At 41.1% G+C, this 19,537-nt stretch overlaps 1 protein-coding gene and 1 long non-coding RNA gene across 2 annotated transcripts in view; both read right to left on the reverse strand.

Annotated features, from left to right (window-relative positions):
* The window catches only part of LOC137464475 (uncharacterized), a 269,516-nt gene that overhangs the window by 65,757 nt on the left and 184,222 nt on the right, over positions 1–19,537 (reverse strand). The window lies entirely within an intron of this gene.
* Positions 1–19,537, reverse strand: part of LOC137464469 (glutamate receptor ionotropic, NMDA 3A-like) — a 65,436-nt gene that overhangs the window by 36,410 nt on the left and 9,489 nt on the right. The window contains 1 exon segment of the mRNA XM_068175843.1: positions 3,882–4,486. Coding sequence (XP_068031944.1) covers positions 3,882–4,486 — 605 coding nt within the window.

The raw sequence follows: 19,537 nt of genomic DNA on the forward strand, positions 1-19,537 counted from the left end.
GGTGTAACTTCCCTGTTTGTGTATGCAAACACTATCAAGACAAAGTTTATGGGAGCAGGTAATTTTTAGCACTAAAGGAAGGTTTACGTACCCATAAACTTGTTTGGGTTTTATCTCTTTCTTACTTTTATCTCCCTCAGTCTCTGCAACAAATTATGCGACTTCTTTACAAGCCTTCCTGGGCATACAGGCCGAAGCCATCGCTGTGACAGTAAAAGTAAAACCCTTCCATGTGTGCAGATGGACCTGCATGACAATTTTTTTAGGAGATGTTCACAAAAATGCCAAAAACGGAGGAAGACAAGTCCTCAGGTGGAATAAGCTTGCAAAGTTCTCATGAATTTGGCCCCATGTTGCTAATACAGCATGACCTGGGCATGAGAATGCTGCAAAGCAGGTGCTTTCGGAGTAACTGAAGCCACAGAACAATGCATTACATTAATTTTCTGAAGGTGGAAGGAGAGCACTGGAATTAATGCACACTGTTCCCTGACATGTGCAGTAGAAGCAAGCACACCCAGGAGGGCAGAACAAGCCCTCTGTACCTGTCCTGTGGTTCTGTAAGGAGCGGGTACCCGAGAGAGATTTAGCAGCATTTGAATGTACAACTTCACCACCTCATCAAGTTAGTGGCTTACTTTGCAGCTGATTTGCATGTTCTGTATTTTTTTGTAGTGACAGAACATGAATCAAAATAAATGATGGGAACCATGCTGGAGAAGCATTTTAACAACACTCTGTTTTATACACAAGCAGCTGCGGCTGCTGAGCATTTGCATGCACTGTGAGCAGCACCAGTGAAACTCATGCCAGCAACTTCAAGTGAAAACTCCTTTACTCGAGAACTTAGGAAACAGATAAGAGGCTCTGACTACACTTCTTAAGCTAGAGATCTTCAGCGTGAATCTTTGGGAATTACAAGTGCTGAGTACTGCACAGACATGCTGGCAGTATCTGAGCAGCTGTTTCAGAAGGGCTACTGACAGATTTATATGGAAAGATAGCCTGCACAAATTTCAGAAGGTGAAGATCCTCAGGTCTGACAGCTGAATGAATTTTCTTGATGCTGCGTCAATATATGAGAGCTGACGTTGACAGTGACAGTCTATAACTGCATCAAAGCTTTATCTGAGTAATTTCAGTTTGAATGACTCCAAAGTGTGTCATTTGTTCTTTTCAGCTTTGTTTCTCATGTGCTTTGTTACAAGAACTGCTTCTTAGACCTTCAGCAGTACTATCACTCTCCGGTAGCAGTATGTTTGTAGTATATTTAAGAATGACCTAATGAAATTATTTTCTCTCACTCTTGATAGTTGGATCATTCCACCTCTCTTTTTGGGAAGCTTACTGGAGGCAAGTGAGCTCTAGTTCTTGGAGGCAAGAACTAGAATTGGCAGGGAAAAAGAGAAGGTTCTGGGGAGAACTTTTAGTAGCCTTGCAGTTACTAAAGGGATTACAATACAGATGGAGAGACTTCTTACTGATAGGACAAGAGGGAATGGCTTCAAACTGCCAGAGGGCAGGGTTAGATGGGATACTGGGAATGAGTTCTTCCCTGTGAGAGTGGGGAGGCCCTGGCACTGGCTGCCCAGAGAAGCTGTGGCTGCCCCATCCCTGTAAGTGCTCAAGACCAGGTTGGACAGGGCTGGGAGAAACCTGGGATAGTGGAAGGCGTCCCTACCTATAGGAAGGGGTGGAATGAGGTGACGTTTAAGGTCCCTTCCAACCCAAACCATTCTGTGAGTTTATGGATCTATGAAATAGCAGGTTGATGAAATTACCCAAGAAACTGAGTTAAAGCTGTAAGACTAATTAAAGCTATAAGACAAGATGAGGCTTTGAAATTTTAATGCCTTGTTCCATCAACAAGGATGCTCCCAGGAGGAGGCAAGAATAGATGAGGGAATCAATCCCATTGCAAGAGGAATAATGGACAGTGACTTACAACAGTAGAATCTCCAGGGGGCTGTACATCTATACCCATATCCATGCAGATACAAGCATGCTTTGCCATGTACTAGCCCATTATTCTGCTCTTGGGTGCACTTAAATGTCTGCACAGCCAAGGTATGAGATCAATGCTGGCAGAAGAAATTCTTGCTATGCCAGACAGTGGGGCTGCTGTCCATCCACCCTTTGCAGAGGGCCGAGGTGGAGGTCTGAGCACTGCTTCTTCTCCATCATCCCCTTCTCCATCCCCATGCATGGCAGTTCCAAGGCTTCCCACCAAGACAGGTGTGTTCATTCAGACTGAAAAATGCACTCATTGGTAAAAAGCAGTTAAGTACCAGACAAAATTTTCATCTTTGGAGGCTAAAAATGCCTAAAAGCCCTGGTGAGATGGGCCAGGTTGGTCACAGTGAAGCCACTCATCAGCATGTCACAGTTAAGAAATTAATGGCACCACTCAAGAGTTAACAGTTATGCTGCTGATGCAAATGCATCACTTCTGGCCATCAGGTACCTGTCTTGCTCATACACTGCAGAAACAGCTGCACTGATCTAGGACAAGGGCTTCTCTAACCTGCTATTTTCTCTTTAATAGAGTTCACAAGCAAATGTATAGGGAAAAAAACCAAGGCTAAGCATAAAATTCTTTCTTTCACTTCCACGATATCTTTACCAATATGAAGGTAAAAGAAGTTTCACAGATGTGAAACTGCATATTGTCTCCCAAAATATAACAAAAGCTAATGGTTCTCCATAGAGAGAAACAATGATGAATTATTTTTCATGAATACATTTAAGTGTTTTACTTTTGTTTTCCTTTTTTTAATCTCTTCTTCAAACCTCAAAAAGCCTATTCAGAAAACTGCTGTCCTCTTGATACTTTAAGAAGGCTCCTGCTGACTTTTACTTTTCAGTTAAAATATCCAGAATAATGTGGCAAAATAAACATCACAGGTCACTGGGGTATTGTGAGTTGGTCCAGTGTTTATTTCCCAAGCTCTCTTCCACTCTTTGGAAACGGAGTTTTTGACCCTGAACGGACGAGTGGACTAAGGAAATGATAGGGTCTCAAATGGTTGTGTTTTGAGCAGTGCTGTTAATACAAGATTGAGCAGACATATCCAAGAAAAAATTACGTTTTTCAAAAAAAATCTCAAGAATTTTTATCCTAACTCTGTCCAACAAAATCTTTAAGTTGAACACCAGATGTAATGGGGGAAAAACATGCAACAGTTGCTGGATGTAGATTAAGTGATGAATTCATGTAGTTAGACAAGACATTTTTGCTTGTTTTCAGAAAGTACCATGCAAGTTTTCAACTCATATGTTAAAAACATTAATATTTCTAAACAGGAACACAGAAGTCGTTTTAGGAATAGCTTCTATATAGCAACATGCAGCAGGAACAGCACATTGTACTTTTGAGTGCTCTCACCAGAAGAAACTGAGGAGATGAAGATGCATTTTTTTCCTCTCTTTTCCATGGAAGCATACTATCAAGGGCTACTACACATCTTTACATTGTCCAAGGGCTTAGACAGTGCAAATATTCTGTTTTGTACACTCAGAATCTCAGAGAATTTGATGGTAGTCCACTTTACATGAGTAAATATAAATAAAGTTTCAGAGCACAGTCTGTAACCTAGCCTATGTTTACTATGTGATCTCTACTTCTGTGGAACAGTGTCTTCTTCTTCCACCACAATCTTCCACCAGAAGTTCTAGCTTCTCTCCCAGTGTGGCAAAGTCAAAATTTCATTATCTGCCCAGAGGTAAAGAAGCAGGAGGAAACACTGAAACAAACATGTTTGTGAGGGAGGGTTAGCAGCATGACAGCTAAACCACAGAGAATGGTGGGAGGGAGAAGAAAAATATTTTTCTTGCAATACGGCAAATATCACCTGGGGCAGGGGGGAAAAGGCAAAACTTACTTTGACAAATACTGGCCTGAAGTGATATTCCTTTCATCCGTGTCCATACAGTTCATTGTACTTGGAATGAGAGCCAGTTCAGGCTGGATCACGGTGGCTGCTGCCACAGCCCTGGCTACTAGCTCCATGGCATCCTGCACGTAATGCTCGAAGACTGACTGAGTTGTCTTGCCGTGAGCGATGAGACCAAGGGGCAAACCTTCTGTCCTCAGCTCTTCCACATTCTGTGAATCCCCAATAATCCAGTGCAGCTCTGGAGGCATCACACCGAACTGTGTGGTTATCTCAAAAATCCTCCGTGTTTTCTCCATGTCACACCCAAACATCACCATGGTTGATGTTGTGTCTTTGATGCTCTCCAGGTAAAACTGCAAGTAGTTCAGAAGGTCACTGGCTGAAGTGAAGTTTGCTGTGATGTTTATAATGGACCCCAGGTGGAACTTGGAGCTCTGTTGTGTGAGGAAGAGAAAATCTGTGATGTTCCACTCCTCCTGGCACAGCATCAGGCTGAAATTGTACCAGTTGTTCATCGCGAGAATCGAGAAAGTGACGTCAGCATCAGAACTCAGTGTGTTTTCTAAGCTCATCTGCAGGTGAAGGGGGTTCTGTGGTTAAAAAAATGAAAGACATTGATCAGAAATATCCTGGAAACAAGCTAGTGAGTCTGATTAATTTTTATACACTCCTTTAGTTCAAAGTAACCACCTGCCAATCAACAGAACTGTGTGACCAACAGGAAAATTTACACCCACACAGCTTAAATGGACTGTGATTCATGGGCTTTCTCTGCTAGTTTGACTCAACTGCAGCAGTCATTAATGACTGTATCTGAGAATATGTTTTTCTTTCTATCTACTCGTGCTTTTGGATTTTGAAGCATTCTCAAGCAAAGACTTCCCTGCACCCCTAACAGGGATATGAGAAGTTATTTCCTTGCTGCTCAAGTTCAGCCCATTTACAGACCCAATTACAAATGGATGCTGAAAAGTTCATGGATAAACAATAAGAAAAAATAATGAAAACCCCTCTGTTATTTTCATTATAGCTCTTTTTTTGTGTGTGTGTGTATTTGGGGGAGTTTTTACAGACATACCGATCACAGTCTACCACCAAGGCAAATCATGTACTGCCAAGAGAACAGGACAAGTTACTCAATGCACAAGAGGCTAATATACGCAGACTGTGATTTCTGAGCTGGAAAATATTTGATAAATAAGCATTTCCGTGTCATTGATGCTATTACAGAACGTGACCCATTATGTTTCCCAACACCATTGCCCTTGGCTTTATCTTTTCTAGAAAAGGAGGGATGATTTGAGGCTAACTCCTCTGTACTCTTAAGGTGAGTAGCTCTTATTATTTGATCATTCTTTTCCCTCACTCTCATTTCTCTCTTTTCCCTGGTCTTAAAAATAAATTTTTATTTACAGTTTTAATAAGAAAGGAAAATTTAAAGAATACAAGCAATTTTTGGCATTTGCTACGAAATAATTCTCTGCCCTACAAAAAGGCTTCAACCAGGCTTTCAGCTAGCATATTATATATTACTCCAACTTTTGCTTTTAGTTGAGATTGACAGTCTTCCCTGTAGCTTTCCTAAAGAAGTTGTATCACTTTACACTGGCATTCAATTCCAGCCATGAGACTATCCAAAAAAATATTATGTCTGTTCCAATGCATCTTTTGGTCTGTGAGAGCTTCATTGTGACTTTATGTCAGCATTTGTCTGTATTCGTGTCCACTCAAGTTGTATATTACTCTACACAGGTACCTGTATTTTATCTTTTTATCCATTATGTTACTAAACACTTTAGGTCTGTTCATCCTTCTCTTAAATCCTCAGTAGTTAATGTGTATTATGTGAGGGACCAAACCTTTTCAAAGTCAATAAAAAATGTCACTTTGGTTTTAAAAGTACTTTACTGATAATAATAGGCTCCAGTTTGTATGGATCTTAGAAATGTCATTCTGAATTCAGAATAATATGATAATGAGTCAATTTACACTAGTTTTATTAAATAAAACCCTGGGCTCTCTAACACAGATGTAAGGGGTGAAATGACCAAAAAAAAAAAAAAAAAAAAAAAAAAAAAAAAAAAAAAAAAATTTAAACTCAAACCCTGAAGAGCTATGTACTGGTTATAAGCAGCAAGCCCACATTGTGTTAATTTGCAGCTACATGAACTCATCATCTGTTTTCCAGATAGTTTGAATTCAAAGCTTGATAAAAATAATGCTGTAATTGAAGATGTTCTCAGTTCTTTTTGTTATCTCTTGGCTTTGGTACCTGTGGCCCTTTTTTTTTTTTTTTTTTTTTACCAAGATGCAAGACCGAGCTAATTAAACAGATCGCTGTCCACAATCGATGCACATCATACATTGCCAGCAAGACACAAGAGGGATGACTCTTAGATAAAGGACAAGTTACTCAGTGCTCAAGGAGCTAACCTGTGCAGAATTTCTGAGTTCTGAGCTGGAAAACATTGCCTACTAATTAAAACACATGATAAGTTCAGGAGGGAAATAAAGCACTGTGCACAGTGGGTTTGGGAAGCTGGTTTGAATAAACTAGACTCTGCAAACTAAATCACAACAAACTTTTTTTTTCTGACGTTATGAGATTATTAGGTATTACCCTAGGCCCCTCAAGAACACACAGAGAAGGTGGAACTCTGCCTCAGGACCAGAAAAATGGATGCAATTTCACTCAGCAAAAAGGCTGAGGAGGTGAAGGCAGTTTCCACCTGACAGGGAGTTCTCAGGTCCAGGGTTGGACTCTCCTACAGGATCACCTCCACAGCATTAGTCCTCAGGAGCTCCTGCACTGTGATCCCTGTCCTAGGTGCAACACACCTGGATGTGGCAGCATGGTCCAACAGCCCATTCCCATGCTCAGACACTCCTCCTTCCTGAACAGGGGTGTTATTTGTGATAACCTGGCTTGGACTGAGCCTGTGGGTAGAAGTGCTCCTCAGAGTGAGACCATCTGTGCTTTAGCCATCACCTTTAGGAGCCCACAGATGCACTGACACAAGCACTTACCATCACTGTGATTTATTAGCTGCTAAATTCCCTGCTAAGATGCTTGAAAGATAAACATTCAGCCCTGGAAAAGCAGCAGAGTCTCTTTTCTCTACTAGGAGTATTGGACTGCAAACCTGTCTTCAGAATTTTTCTGATACAATAGCATACATAAAATTTAGTCACCAGGCATTACTTTTGCTTAGGTTTCAGCTAATTGTCTCTGCACACCATGAGAACACCCCTGTAGGTGTTGGGAAGGAAGAGTAATCAATGTTTCCTTTGTGCTGGGACTGAGGGAAGGGAATGTTTCTTTGGATATGTTTGGATTTAACGCCTTCCTAATTATATTTTGAAAGGCTTATTTGCCATTTGTATGTAGGTTGCAGTTGAAGAAAAACACACAGAGGCCACATTTCAGTAGAGAGCCTTTGATATTACAGTGTTCTTAATACTTTTACATATCTCTTGTTGATTTTTCTCTCTTCAAAGTCAACAATTACTGGTTTTTAATGAAGAACTTCTACAAATCATTTATTAAACCATTCAGTACTAATTGCTGAAACAGTGTAGTTTCATAAAGAAGGTTTCTGACAACTGAAATGATAATTTAGATGTGTACAACTTCATGGTAATAACAGAACAGTGATTTATGAGATTTCATCTGTGAACTGAAATCTGCTCCACCCTTATTAAAGTTCTCAGGCAAACTCCTTTTTTACCTCCCTTTGAAATTAGCAGAGTTTTACTATTTCAGTTAAAATGACAATTAAAGCTCACAAGGAAATTCAGTTTAAATGTCTTTAAGTTTGACTTTAAGCTGCCATTGAAGACTAGTAATCTGCATCAGTTTTTCTTCAAACTACAGAAACAGACAATTTATTTGAATAGTGCTAATTGCTATCTGTTTTTAGTGATGAGTTTACACAGTGCCACTAGCAGAAACAACTTCTATGTCCACAAGTGCTTAATTTTTTATTGGACATCACTAGCCCCTGTTTTATAAACCAGCCATGACCACCTGACTTCACTGTTCACTTGGTAAAGAACAGGCCTTGAATCCCTAATTTCTGACTAACTGCCTTTGGATCAGCCGCTGACCATCTTTCCATTGACTTTCAGCAGGCTCTGGACCAAGCCATTCATGGAACATTAAGCTGTACATGGTCTGATGTGTGTCTTCTCCTGCCCATCAGCAGAGACTGTAACTACTGATTTGTTTTTTGTATCCCAACCAGAGCAGTTTTTACAGGTTTTTCCTATTGCCTGAGACACCTGAGAGAGCAGTTCATTTAACAGCTGAAACACAGTTTGCATTTCATTAATGCAGGATTTTCCAGGCCTCCATTTCATCAGTCTGCAGATCCATCCTTGTAAATCTTGCGAGCACAAGCGCCTGGAGCTGGGCTGACTTGCACCCTGAAGGATCTGGTCATTTATCTCTTCAACCGAATTTGTAATGCTAATTAGGCATAGTCATGGTGACATTTTATTTGACATTATAATAGCTTCATTAGCAGAGTTAAAAGGATAGATGTGAACACTGTTTTGCTAACTGTGTAAAAGTAAACAAGACACAGAAAATATGATTTCCCTCTGACTCTTGGGGGCAAAGGCAGTGCTTACGTACATATATAAGTATATACGCTTTTGATAAGAAACACAAAAGAGAAAACAGGCTATGTGGCTATGTAATCACATCGGAAAAAGTTCCACTGAAGGAAAAAACACCTCCTGGCTTGCAGTGCTACTGTGGGGACTCACATCTCTAAAACAGAGCTCAACAGCAGCTGTGAGCAAGCTGATGCCACAGATTCAAAAACTGGGAGGACTGGTTTTTTCCAGGGTTGAAATTAGAAAATTTAGGCCTAAAGCCCAGTTCCTTAAAGTCTATGGGCACCTCCTCATTTCATGCTATGAGAGAAGGTGCTAGGAAATGCTATTTTATTTTTTTAATGTGTGCTGCCTCTGCTGAAATGGCAATACTTCAAGAAGGAGTTTGTGCTGGCAGCTGACAGACTGTGGGAAGTCCTGCCCCCTCTTCCTGGCCAGCTGCCGAGGCTCCCCCTCTGCACCACATCCCAATCCCTGCCCAGCCCACCGCTGCTCCAGAGGGGAGGTGAGCTCCAATTGCAACAAAAAAACTGCTCTGCCCTCAGCACGTTGCTGCTTCTGCTGTGCAGACTTCTGCTTCTCTGGGGAAGAAAATCCCAGACCTGCTTTGTACCAAAAACGAGTGAGATGATGTCAGAAATTCCTTTTTTCCTTCTCTTGTCCATCTGTCTCCTTATACATCCTTGTTTGACCAAGACCATAATTTCAAACTGGGTTGGTCCCCACACTAAAGACTATTTTTTTTGCAGAGGATTTAAAAGCTCAGAAAGAAAAGCTTTCTTAGACTAGCCAGAGCTATCCTGATTCCTGCAGCAAAAGAAGCCTGGCATCCATCCAGGCAATGCTTACATGCAAATCCTAAAAATGCACTGTTGATTTTAAAAATCACTATACCACAGGAGCTAGCTTAATTTAAATTTTGACTTAGTTTGTCTTGAAAATTATTTCTTTTATTAGACCAGACAGAAATGACTTGAGGTTGCTTTCTCTAGTGCTACACAAAAATACTCCAGACGAATCTGAATATGTACAGCTCTCTTCAAGGTCAAAGAGGCAATGTAAAATATGAACTTTCAGCTGCTCTTGGAAAGTAGGGTCCATTATTTATCTGAATAGCCACTTATAAATTATCCTCAGTGATATAACTTCAAAAACTTCAAGGTGTTCTTTGCTCAGCAAGAAGAAAAAAATACCAGCATTCAAAGTTTGATGAAGAATATTTCATACAGATCCAAGAGAGAGAACAGTTTTCCCTTCCCTAAAATTTGCCTTTATAGTTTAAAAAAGGGCATGTGGTCACTCGTGCAGACAGACCTGGATAGCTGTAAAATTGTGTTTAGCAGAATTTAATCCTACCTTTAAGAAGAAACAGCATTCTGCTGACTCAAAGGACTTCAGCAGACTGTTTAGGGATGTCTGAGTGCTTTTCTGTAGAGAAGCACCTCACAAGAACTGGTGCTTTGCACATCCTATCAGTCCAAAGAGATCCATTTCAATGTTTAGTTTTCCCACATGTGTTATTCAGGCAATGCACAGGGGAGAGCTTCCCCCCCACCCCGGTTTTTGGTTCAAGCAATTCAACTTTTGACAACAGCAGAGCCAAAACAGCAGCTGCACGTTGAAGCAGATACTGCAAGTACTTTGGGCTTTCTGAAATTTGCCTCCTTGCTCCTCACATCTGAGGTGTGATAGAGGAAGACTCTGTTGTAAAGACATTTGGTAACACAGCCAGTGTTGCTGGTTTAACTCGAAGAAAGCTATTTAAGCAGATGCAAGGGTGCTCTGTGTGTGTGTCTGCTAATGGAAGAACTCTCATTAGCCTTTTCGAGATCAAAGATATAGGTGCAACCAGGCTGCAGGAATAAAATGGGAGTTGGATTATCGAGATTATCGAGAAAGAAGAGTTTGAAAGCTGATTAAAAAAACCAAACAACAAAAACAAGGTTATATTGCAGACCCTCAGAGTGATATCACAAAGTAACAGCAAAAAACACCACTGCCAGCACAGAATGGTGCCAAGGCTAAAAATCACCACTCACCAGTGGTCAGCTACTGGTCACTAGGAGATTGCAACCTTAAGAACTGAGTAGAACAGGATTTACACAGAACAAAGGACAACTACCCAGTGTGTAAAACTTACCACAAATGTGGACATAAGGTAGAACTGCAAACAAATGAGGAATGGGCAAGTAAATAGAGAAGGCATGCAGGCAGCATTAGCAAATATCTAGAAGAGACCAAAAGTGGGAGAAATTCCCAAAACCAGCATAAAGCTCCTGGCTTGAGAAATCCTGGAACACAGATTACTTGGCAGTCACAACCCCCGGACCCCAAAAACACACAGGCACACATGCTCTGTCTCTCTAAAGATCTGGGAACCCAGAGGATGATCCCAGATGTGAAAAATGCATATTTTATGATTGGCTTTTCGCAAATATTAAATTGAATACTATATGTATTATGTTATATTGATTAGAAGTGCTGTATTAACATTTTAATAGTATGGTAAATGTAGTTTTGTAGTTAAAATAGAACCTATGTATGTGGGGGTTTTTTTTACTAGCTCAAGCAAGAGATGAGATAATGAAGAAACTCTTCACACAGAGATGACAATGATGGGGGCCCATAAAGAATTACTGCCTCCTTATCGGAAAAGACAAACATTCTTCCACCTTCTCTCCGTCTTTATGGAACCACCAGGATTAAGGGGAAGAAGTTGACAAAAACCAGAAAAGTTCTTAATTTGCAAGGAATTTATGCATCATGTATGAGATGTATGAATATGCAACAGGCTACTGCTTTTAAAGATTATTCCTTTATTCACAAGGCATGCTTATTGGGCTTAAGTGCCCGAGAGCATCCGGACATCCGTAATTCTTTGCTTTTTATTGTCTTGTAATTGTCCTAACTCTAAATTTTCATTACTCTAATTGTATTACTATTTTTAAAACTATTTTATTATTATTAAACTTTTAAAATTTTAAAAACCAAGTGATTGGCGTTTATAACACAGAGATACAGGGACTCTGACTGCAACATTTTGAACTGTGCTGTTACGGAGAATGAGCTGTGGCACTTGCGTAATTCCCCTGCATCATTGGGACCAACAATATCATTTTGCTAACAGGGCTGAAACCTCGATTAGGCTAACAATGAATTCCCGGCTTTGCACATAGAAAGGGTTTCTAAAGCTCACATTAGCCGAGTGCAATATTTGCTCCCATGCCTTGCTCTTGAGGACCCCTGCTAACACAGCACAAGAGCTGACAGGGAATTTGGCAGCCAGGGCTGTAATTATGAAGCACATTGCCAAGCATTGCTCCACACTGGGCTCCTTGGCACATCACCCCTGCTAGGCTCCTCAGCATAAAGGGCTCTTGAAACAGCATTCCCATCTTTGCCCTGTTTCAGGAGCTTCCACCTTCCCATCAGTAAGATGGACATCCTGCAGCATACTGCTGGCAAATGCTTTTTCAGAGGCACGGCAGGCTGTGAGCACTCTTTCTGAACAAGTTAACTTCTTTGGCATAAGCAAAACAGTGTCTGAACAGGAAAAATTAATTCTGAAAGGAAATGTGGAATAAAAGAGAGGACACGGAGAAGACTGATTCATGCTGTGTTGGTAAAAGGAGTCTGGTACCATTTTACAAAAGCAGCTATTGCCCCTTCTGAGATGTACCTGGTGTATGCACACAGCATTTAATCCAATTAGATTATATTTACCATTAACACCTGCAGCAAGGAATAAAATCTGATAGAGCACCATTTTCACTCACCAGTGCAATTACAGCATGGCTTGAAAGTGTTTTCAGCCCTTCCTGAGCATTTGCATTCCCCATACCCTCAGCAGCTGTGTCCCTGAGAAGAAGTTTCCTCCTTCTTCTGCCTGTCAAAGAAATGCCCATGTGGTGATCCACAGGGCACCCCTGGAATGATGGCAATATACAGCAGGGGAAATTAATGCTGACCCATGTCCCATTCCTCAGAAAGCCAGCACCAGCTCATCATCTCATCCTCTTCTGCTGGGCCTTGTTCCAGGCATGTTTCACAGGATTAATTTTAGCTACAAGGGCATTTTGTTCCTTATTGATTTTTTTGTATGAAAGAGAGCTGAGAATTAAGCTTGCAAAGCTTGCTCTCTTAACTCTATTAAATGAAGCCAGGGTAGATTAAGTTCGTAGTTCATCTTTCTGAGGCTAGCCATTAAAAACATGGCTCTAAGGTGAATTCTTGGGTGTATGTGGCTTGGCTCAAAACCAGGATCAGAATTTAAACAACTTCACATGAGGTTTCTTATTTAATACACCAAGGATTTAATTAGAAAGATGGGAAATTTAAAAAAAAAAAAAACTTAAAATTGGCTCTCAGGGCACAGGATGAGTGGGAAAAAAAATCAAACATCTCTTTTAAAAACAAATACAGTCTCCATGTGACGGGATGCGGGCAGGTGCTGTCCTGAGCGGACTTGAAATGCCTCTTGCTGCTGTCCTGAATGATGGCCAGGGTCAGAGGGTCTCATCCTGCACGGGCATCCTCAGCTCGCTGGGTACCTTTCACTAATCAGGCAGCGATAGTCCCTTCCTCAGCAGGGGGCAAACCCAAACAAACTGGGAGCTGTGATGTTTGAAAGGTCCTCAGCTGCAGACTTAGCACCTTTCAACACAAGACAGGAATCTGAACTTTGGAAAATGCACCAATGCCTAGTGGCTTCTACCCGCTGCAAATGCTTTAACCACTGCTCCCTACTTTTAATTCCCAATACTGACAAAAACCCAAAAGACAAGCCAGCGTGTAGAAGTTTTGTGACCGTGCTTTGCAATTGCTTTTTCTGAGCGTGCAAACCACAAAATCCGGCAAGATCCTGTAATCAAGAAGCGCCCACCCCCCGCCCCCAAAGGCAGAAGCATTTGAGTTTCCAATAAAGCGTTATAGCAACGACCCACTAAAGTGTGCGACTGCACTGAGCCCGTTACCAGGCACACAGGAGAGGAGGAGGAGGAGGAGGAGGAGGGGGAAGAAGAGGCACCGTCTAGCTGTTGAATATAGAAGCTGAGCAATCCAGTTTGAGATCCCTGCCTCATCTCAGTGAGCAAACCCCGCTGTAAAGTGGGGATAACCCCCTCCACAGTGCCCAGGGGGGACACATCACCACCAGGCTTCTCACCCATCCTAAGGCTTACATTACAGCAAGATAAATACTTCACAGCCTTTTACACAGACACGGATCAGAGGGAAAAAAGGGAAAAAAAAAACAAAACAGATTAAGTAATACATCTAGCCTTTGCCAGAAGCAGAATCTAAGGCCCAAATCTCCATTTCTTTGCTGTGCTAGACACAACTACCTCAATATATAAAAACTACGGGAAGTAACAACAATTTGTTTTATGTGTTGTTAAATAATTTGGTATTTGCACCATTACACTGCTCTGGTGCGCTGGTGTGCCCTTCCAACATCCCACTGAAAATCCCTTGATCAGGGCCCCATGTCTATGGGTATTTTGGTACTGTGATTTCCTCATTAGTTTAAAGGGGATAAGCAAGTTACTCATGGTCCACAGTATTCCAAAAGAGTCCTGGATACAGCCATGGAACAAGATCTTGCTTGTAGTAGGTACCTCAGAGGGCAGAAAGTGGTTTACAGCCAGTATTATGGGAAGGTTTGGGAGAATGTGTCAAAAATCATCAGCCATCCCTGTCTCACTCTTGGATTTATAATGTGCAAGATCATCAAGTGAGCATTTACAGCTCCTACTTGTGACTCAATCTTCTGGGCTGATCTAAATGCCTGACAGAAAATACACAACACCTTCACCTCCCTACTACACGCAAATGCTTGCATGACTACTGCTACCAGTTTGGTTTCACTCTTCACCTATCGTAGTCATTTGGACCAAGAATGAAGTGACTGCACAAGATTTGTAAGTAACAACGAAATATGAATCATACATATTAATCCCTCTTTTGAATCATGTTTAGATTCAGTGGAGCAGCGGTAACTGAGGCTTTAAGCAATGTGTCCATCCATAAATAACTCATCATACTGCTCTTACCAGGCAAGACCTTTCATGGTAGGGAAGTTCAATACACTCATAGGAAAAAGATAGTCAGAAAGTGGACAAATTGTTGGGACACAATTAAATACCAATTTAACTTCTCCATAAATAAAGTTCTTCACCCTACCTATTTATTTAAAAATCATATGTGAGCTGATACCTTACATGGCTTGAGGGGAAAAAGAAAAAACTATTGTGGCAGGTTAACAGGGGTTGGCCTTGTTTATGAGAAAATAATGAAAGTAACAGCAACAATTTGATAGTCTGGATGTTAGTGATGGGAAGAATGCTTTGCAGCATGGAAATTATGAAAAAGGCCTATAAAATGATAATGATACTGATTAAATCATCTCTGTTGCAATTCCTTAAAATCTCCACTGCCTCTATATCTTATTATGAAATAATATCTTATAATCTCCCTTAAAAATTAATGTACCTCCTCCATAGAATTATGTAGGGTTTGAAAAACTCTGGGACAGCTGAAAAGCCACTACACTCATTGCAGAGCACAATTTACCCAAGCACATTGGGCATTCAGTTAACTCATTAAGAGCTTTAGCATCTGCTTGGGCTGCACATTTCTGTGAGTCAAAAGCTCCCAAACATTCTGAACCAAATGAATCAATAAACTCTTGTCTGTGCTTGAGATTCCTACAGATGTACAAGATCTTTCTTCCTCATGGCTCAGCTCTCCCCGTCCTGATCCATGAGATGATGCCTACAGATGCTACGCTCTTTAGAAGTCAGTTTTTTGACCCTGAACAGCTAAATGAACTTTTCCAGCTGACAGAGAGGCTCTCAGCTCTCAGAAATGAACTCTAAGAGTGTTTTGATGCACTTGGGCAGCCAGTGGTTGGGTCTGTGGGTCTTCCCGGTGCAGCTGGGGCAAACAGCGTCCTTGTTTGCGTTGCTGAGAATCTGAGAGCATCAGATTAATAATGGACCTGCCTGTGTAGTCTGCCTTCCTCTTCACTTAAAAACTTGTGAGTTAACTTTCAAGTGACTTAGAAATTCTAAAAACACAGCAGCTGTTACTCCTCTTTAACAGCTCCTCAGTCATCAGAGCCACCATCCCTCTGACAGCTTTGCCAGTCCAGTGTTACAAAGACTAATTAACACAGTCAAGTCTAACACTACAAGTTCTACGGGCTAGAAGAAATAATGACATTCATGAATTTAGCAAACGAGACAGAAGTTATGAATTTAATGATCTGGGAGCCAGTCTTGAGTTATGCAAAGCACACTGAGTTAGGTATTCACAAAATTGCTCCAGCGTAATTGTCGGCACGTGGATTGTTTGCAAACAGCTTGCACAAACTACTTAGTGATAATCATTTGTTCTGTGACATAGTTAGTCATGCACTATTTCTGCTCCTTGAGTGGGTGACTGTATCCTCCTGAAGGAGAGGGTAAGAACTGGCAAAAATGAGGCGCACCCCGGGAGTTTAACACGGATAAGCACCTTCGTCAAAATATGGGAGTGTCACGTCTCACTAATCTCTGCAAGATGTTTGTGTCTCTCCAGCCCCATGCAAATAATCCACGATGACTCTGCAGAGTCTGGTGAACCAAAGCCTGGGGACAAGGAATTTGTGGTGCCTATTTCTGGCACTGGATTCTTTTTAACGCTCCGAACAAGGGGGAGTGTTGCAGAGGAGTATCTAATTCCCCCAGACAACCTGAGAGGAAGGGATGACAGATCACCGCTCCAAAGAGTTTGGTGAGAGCTTGCAAACTGCTGTCGCTCTCTCTGCAGGAAACGGTACTGCTTCAAGGAGAGAGAACCTCCAGCAAAAACTGCCACAAAAAGAAAGTATGTTCTCCGAAGACACAAAAATACCAGGATTTTATTTCTTTCCACATTTCAGTTTTTGTTGTTCACATGATGTTAGCACTTGAGTGCAAGTCTTGGTCAGTCTAAGATACAGAATCCTAAAATGGCTGGGGTTGGAAGGGACCTTAACCCCCTGCCAAGGGCAGGGACATCTCCCACTAGATCAGCTTGCTACAAGCCCTGTCCAGCCTGTCCTTGAACATTTCCAGGGATGGGGAATGTATTACAGTTATTACAGCAATGTGCAGAATTACAGTTCCACACACTTCAGTGACCTGGGATGGAATTAAAGAAGGTGAAAAACTATAAGCTGAATTCAATTTTGTTGCAATAAAGCATTGATACCTCAGAAGTGCTCTGTGAGGTACCTGGCAAACTGGAGTGGAACAGTCAGCCAGCAGTGAGAATAAAAGCAACAAAGAGAGACTCAAGAAACCAGGATCTTCTGTTAAAGGGTGCCACAGCACCATACAACATTTTCAGTGGCAGCCACATCATTGTGACATTGGGCAGTCATTGTTTACAGACAGGCAACAAATCATGGGTAATTCTGACATCCCCCTGGCCACGTTTAGTCTTCCAGAGGAGACTTCTGACAAAGCATAGAAATACATCTGGATTTCTTCATGCCTGGACTGGTAGACGAGCCCAGTGTATTTTCCTGTGATTTTAACTGTTTTGAAGAGGACTTAATTTCCCATTTGAGTCCCCTTTTCAGTGGTCAGACTGCAGACTCATTTCTCCTGATCTTACTGACAATAATAGGCCATTTTGCTGCTTATTATTCTCCAATAAAATTGTAATAATTTTGTATGACTCTTGGAAGACATGCATTTGCTCTCACAGTGCTGGCATAATATGGATCCAGAAAAAGATGAATTCTGAATTATTCTCAGTCATAGTTAGTGAATTGCTTTCTATAGGATTTTAGGCAAAGTGGGAACTCTCTGGTGAAAATAAGTCAAATTCAGATAAAATGAAAGATTAGAGTTGACAAAAGTCCAAAGTTTGCTTATGAATATATTTTTAGAATCACAGCAACAAACCACAAATCCTATTGGACTAGTTCCTCATTCATAGCAAAACAATACCACACTTAAATGAAGTCTGAATACTTTTTTTTTAATGATGTCAATTGCATCAGAAACAGCATGCAGGCCCTCAACTGAAAAGATTCACTTTAGCTGTTGCTCTTCTCCTCAACAAGAACATTTTCCCCTTTTCATGAACACTTCTGTAATCAAATTACATTAGGACAAATGCTTATAGAAAATGTACAGCAAAACCAAACACTTGGAGTATTTTCAAGTTTCAGATTCCATGTATATCACCAATTCCTGTGTTTATTAGACTGGGGGGAAAAAAATCATGGGCTTAGTTAAACAACCAAAACTGTATCTCAAACTGGCCAGTGAAGTAAAGGGAAGTAGTCCCACAGAAGTTTTGAAAGTCTCTGGGATGCTGCCATTCCCTTTTTCTGGCTTGGTCCAGAAATTTCAGGTGGTTTTCAGGCAGAGAAATAAAATGTCTGTGATTATCAGATGTATTATTCACTGTGAATTCTCACTTCATTTTGCTCTTAAAGTACAGCTCTGGGCAGGAATACAAGGGCAGTATGAGCTGGTCAACAAGCTCCCATTCCCTGTCAAACAGAGTATCTTTCTTCTGCTAATCATGTGGCACTGCTGCATCCCACCATGGGTCTAAATTTGCCACTTATAAACCTGTAAGGGTTGTGAACACCCCAGGAGGACATCATGGCACAGCTCACTTCCACAGAACTGCATGTTACATATTTATATGCACTGTCAAAATGGTGGGAAGATATAAAACTGTGTTTCACTGTAATCCTGCAGGCTGCGCTATTTATAAGTAAGTGCCTTATTTTTGGTGCTCTTCAGTGCAGATGAACAGTGAATGATGAGCAATTTATGTTGCTGATCATTTGTATCACAATAAAGCCTTGCAATCTTTTTCTTCAGTTCATAGACTCTGTAAGTTCATAGACTCTGTAAGTTCTGTAGTATCCTACAGTGGAAGACAGGATCTCAGAACAAAGACCAGTGGGCATAATAAAGAAAGGATGAAATGAGCATGCCACACTGAAAATGGAAGAGTAGATCGATAACAGCATCTGAAAAAATATTTGAGCATTCCTGGGGATTCTGGGCCTCAGTATCCAAAACAGACCCACCACCCATCTAATTGTTAAGGAATCCTTTCCCACACTAAGGGAAAATCCACACTAAGGGATTTTCAATTTAGACAGCGGAAGAAAACGTTCAACAAAATGTGGCTTAATGAACATGAAATAAGTCATTAGAAGGATGACATGCTCTGAAGAAATCTTAGGCGCATAACTGAAGTGAAAAAGGACTTTTTAATTAACAAGCTTGTAAGCATCCTGTACTCTGTAAATAATTCATGTATATAAAAACATGATCATAAGGATGACTGAATAATCATAATTTTGGCTTCCCTGTGTTGACTGCTGATGTAAGGTTCCTAATCAGATGCCACAGGAGCATTGTTAACCATACCAGCCTACCCAGGATATTTGTATACTGATACATTGTGATAGGAACTTTTATAGAGGTGATTAATAGGTGTTTTTTCTCTCCCCATTATCTCAGAGGCCGAAACACTTATGCCACCTTTTACCATTTCCCTGGTCATGAACTCTGGAGCAGACACTTTCACAGACCACAGAATCACAGAATAATTTGGGTTGGGATGGCCTTGAACACCATTCTATTCCAACCCTCTGCCATGGGTAGGGACACCTTCCACCAGACCAGGTTGCTCAGAGCTCCATGTGACCTGGCCTTCAACACTTCCAGGGACAGAAGATGAGGCATCTGGAATTTTCATGCCTCGACACTTACACAAAAAATACCAGTGCTTTCTGCTGTAACTATTTACCTGTGTTTGCCTCAGGGCTGTCAGTGGGTATCTATTTGTTGCCTCTGCAGTTTATCACCTATCACACACAAAACTTAAGCAGAAGAAACCCAGGCACATAAACCTTTCATCTCGTTGCCCTTCTAAGGCAGGGCTAAAATCAGCTCTGCAGTATTAGCACACTAAAACAATGTAGATCACAGCTAAAACACTTTCAGTACATTCTCAAAGGA

This window comes from Anomalospiza imberbis, chromosome Z, assembly GCF_031753505.1.
Source record: "Anomalospiza imberbis isolate Cuckoo-Finch-1a 21T00152 chromosome Z, ASM3175350v1, whole genome shotgun sequence".
Classification (NCBI taxonomy): Eukaryota; Metazoa; Chordata; class Aves; order Passeriformes; family Viduidae; genus Anomalospiza; species Anomalospiza imberbis.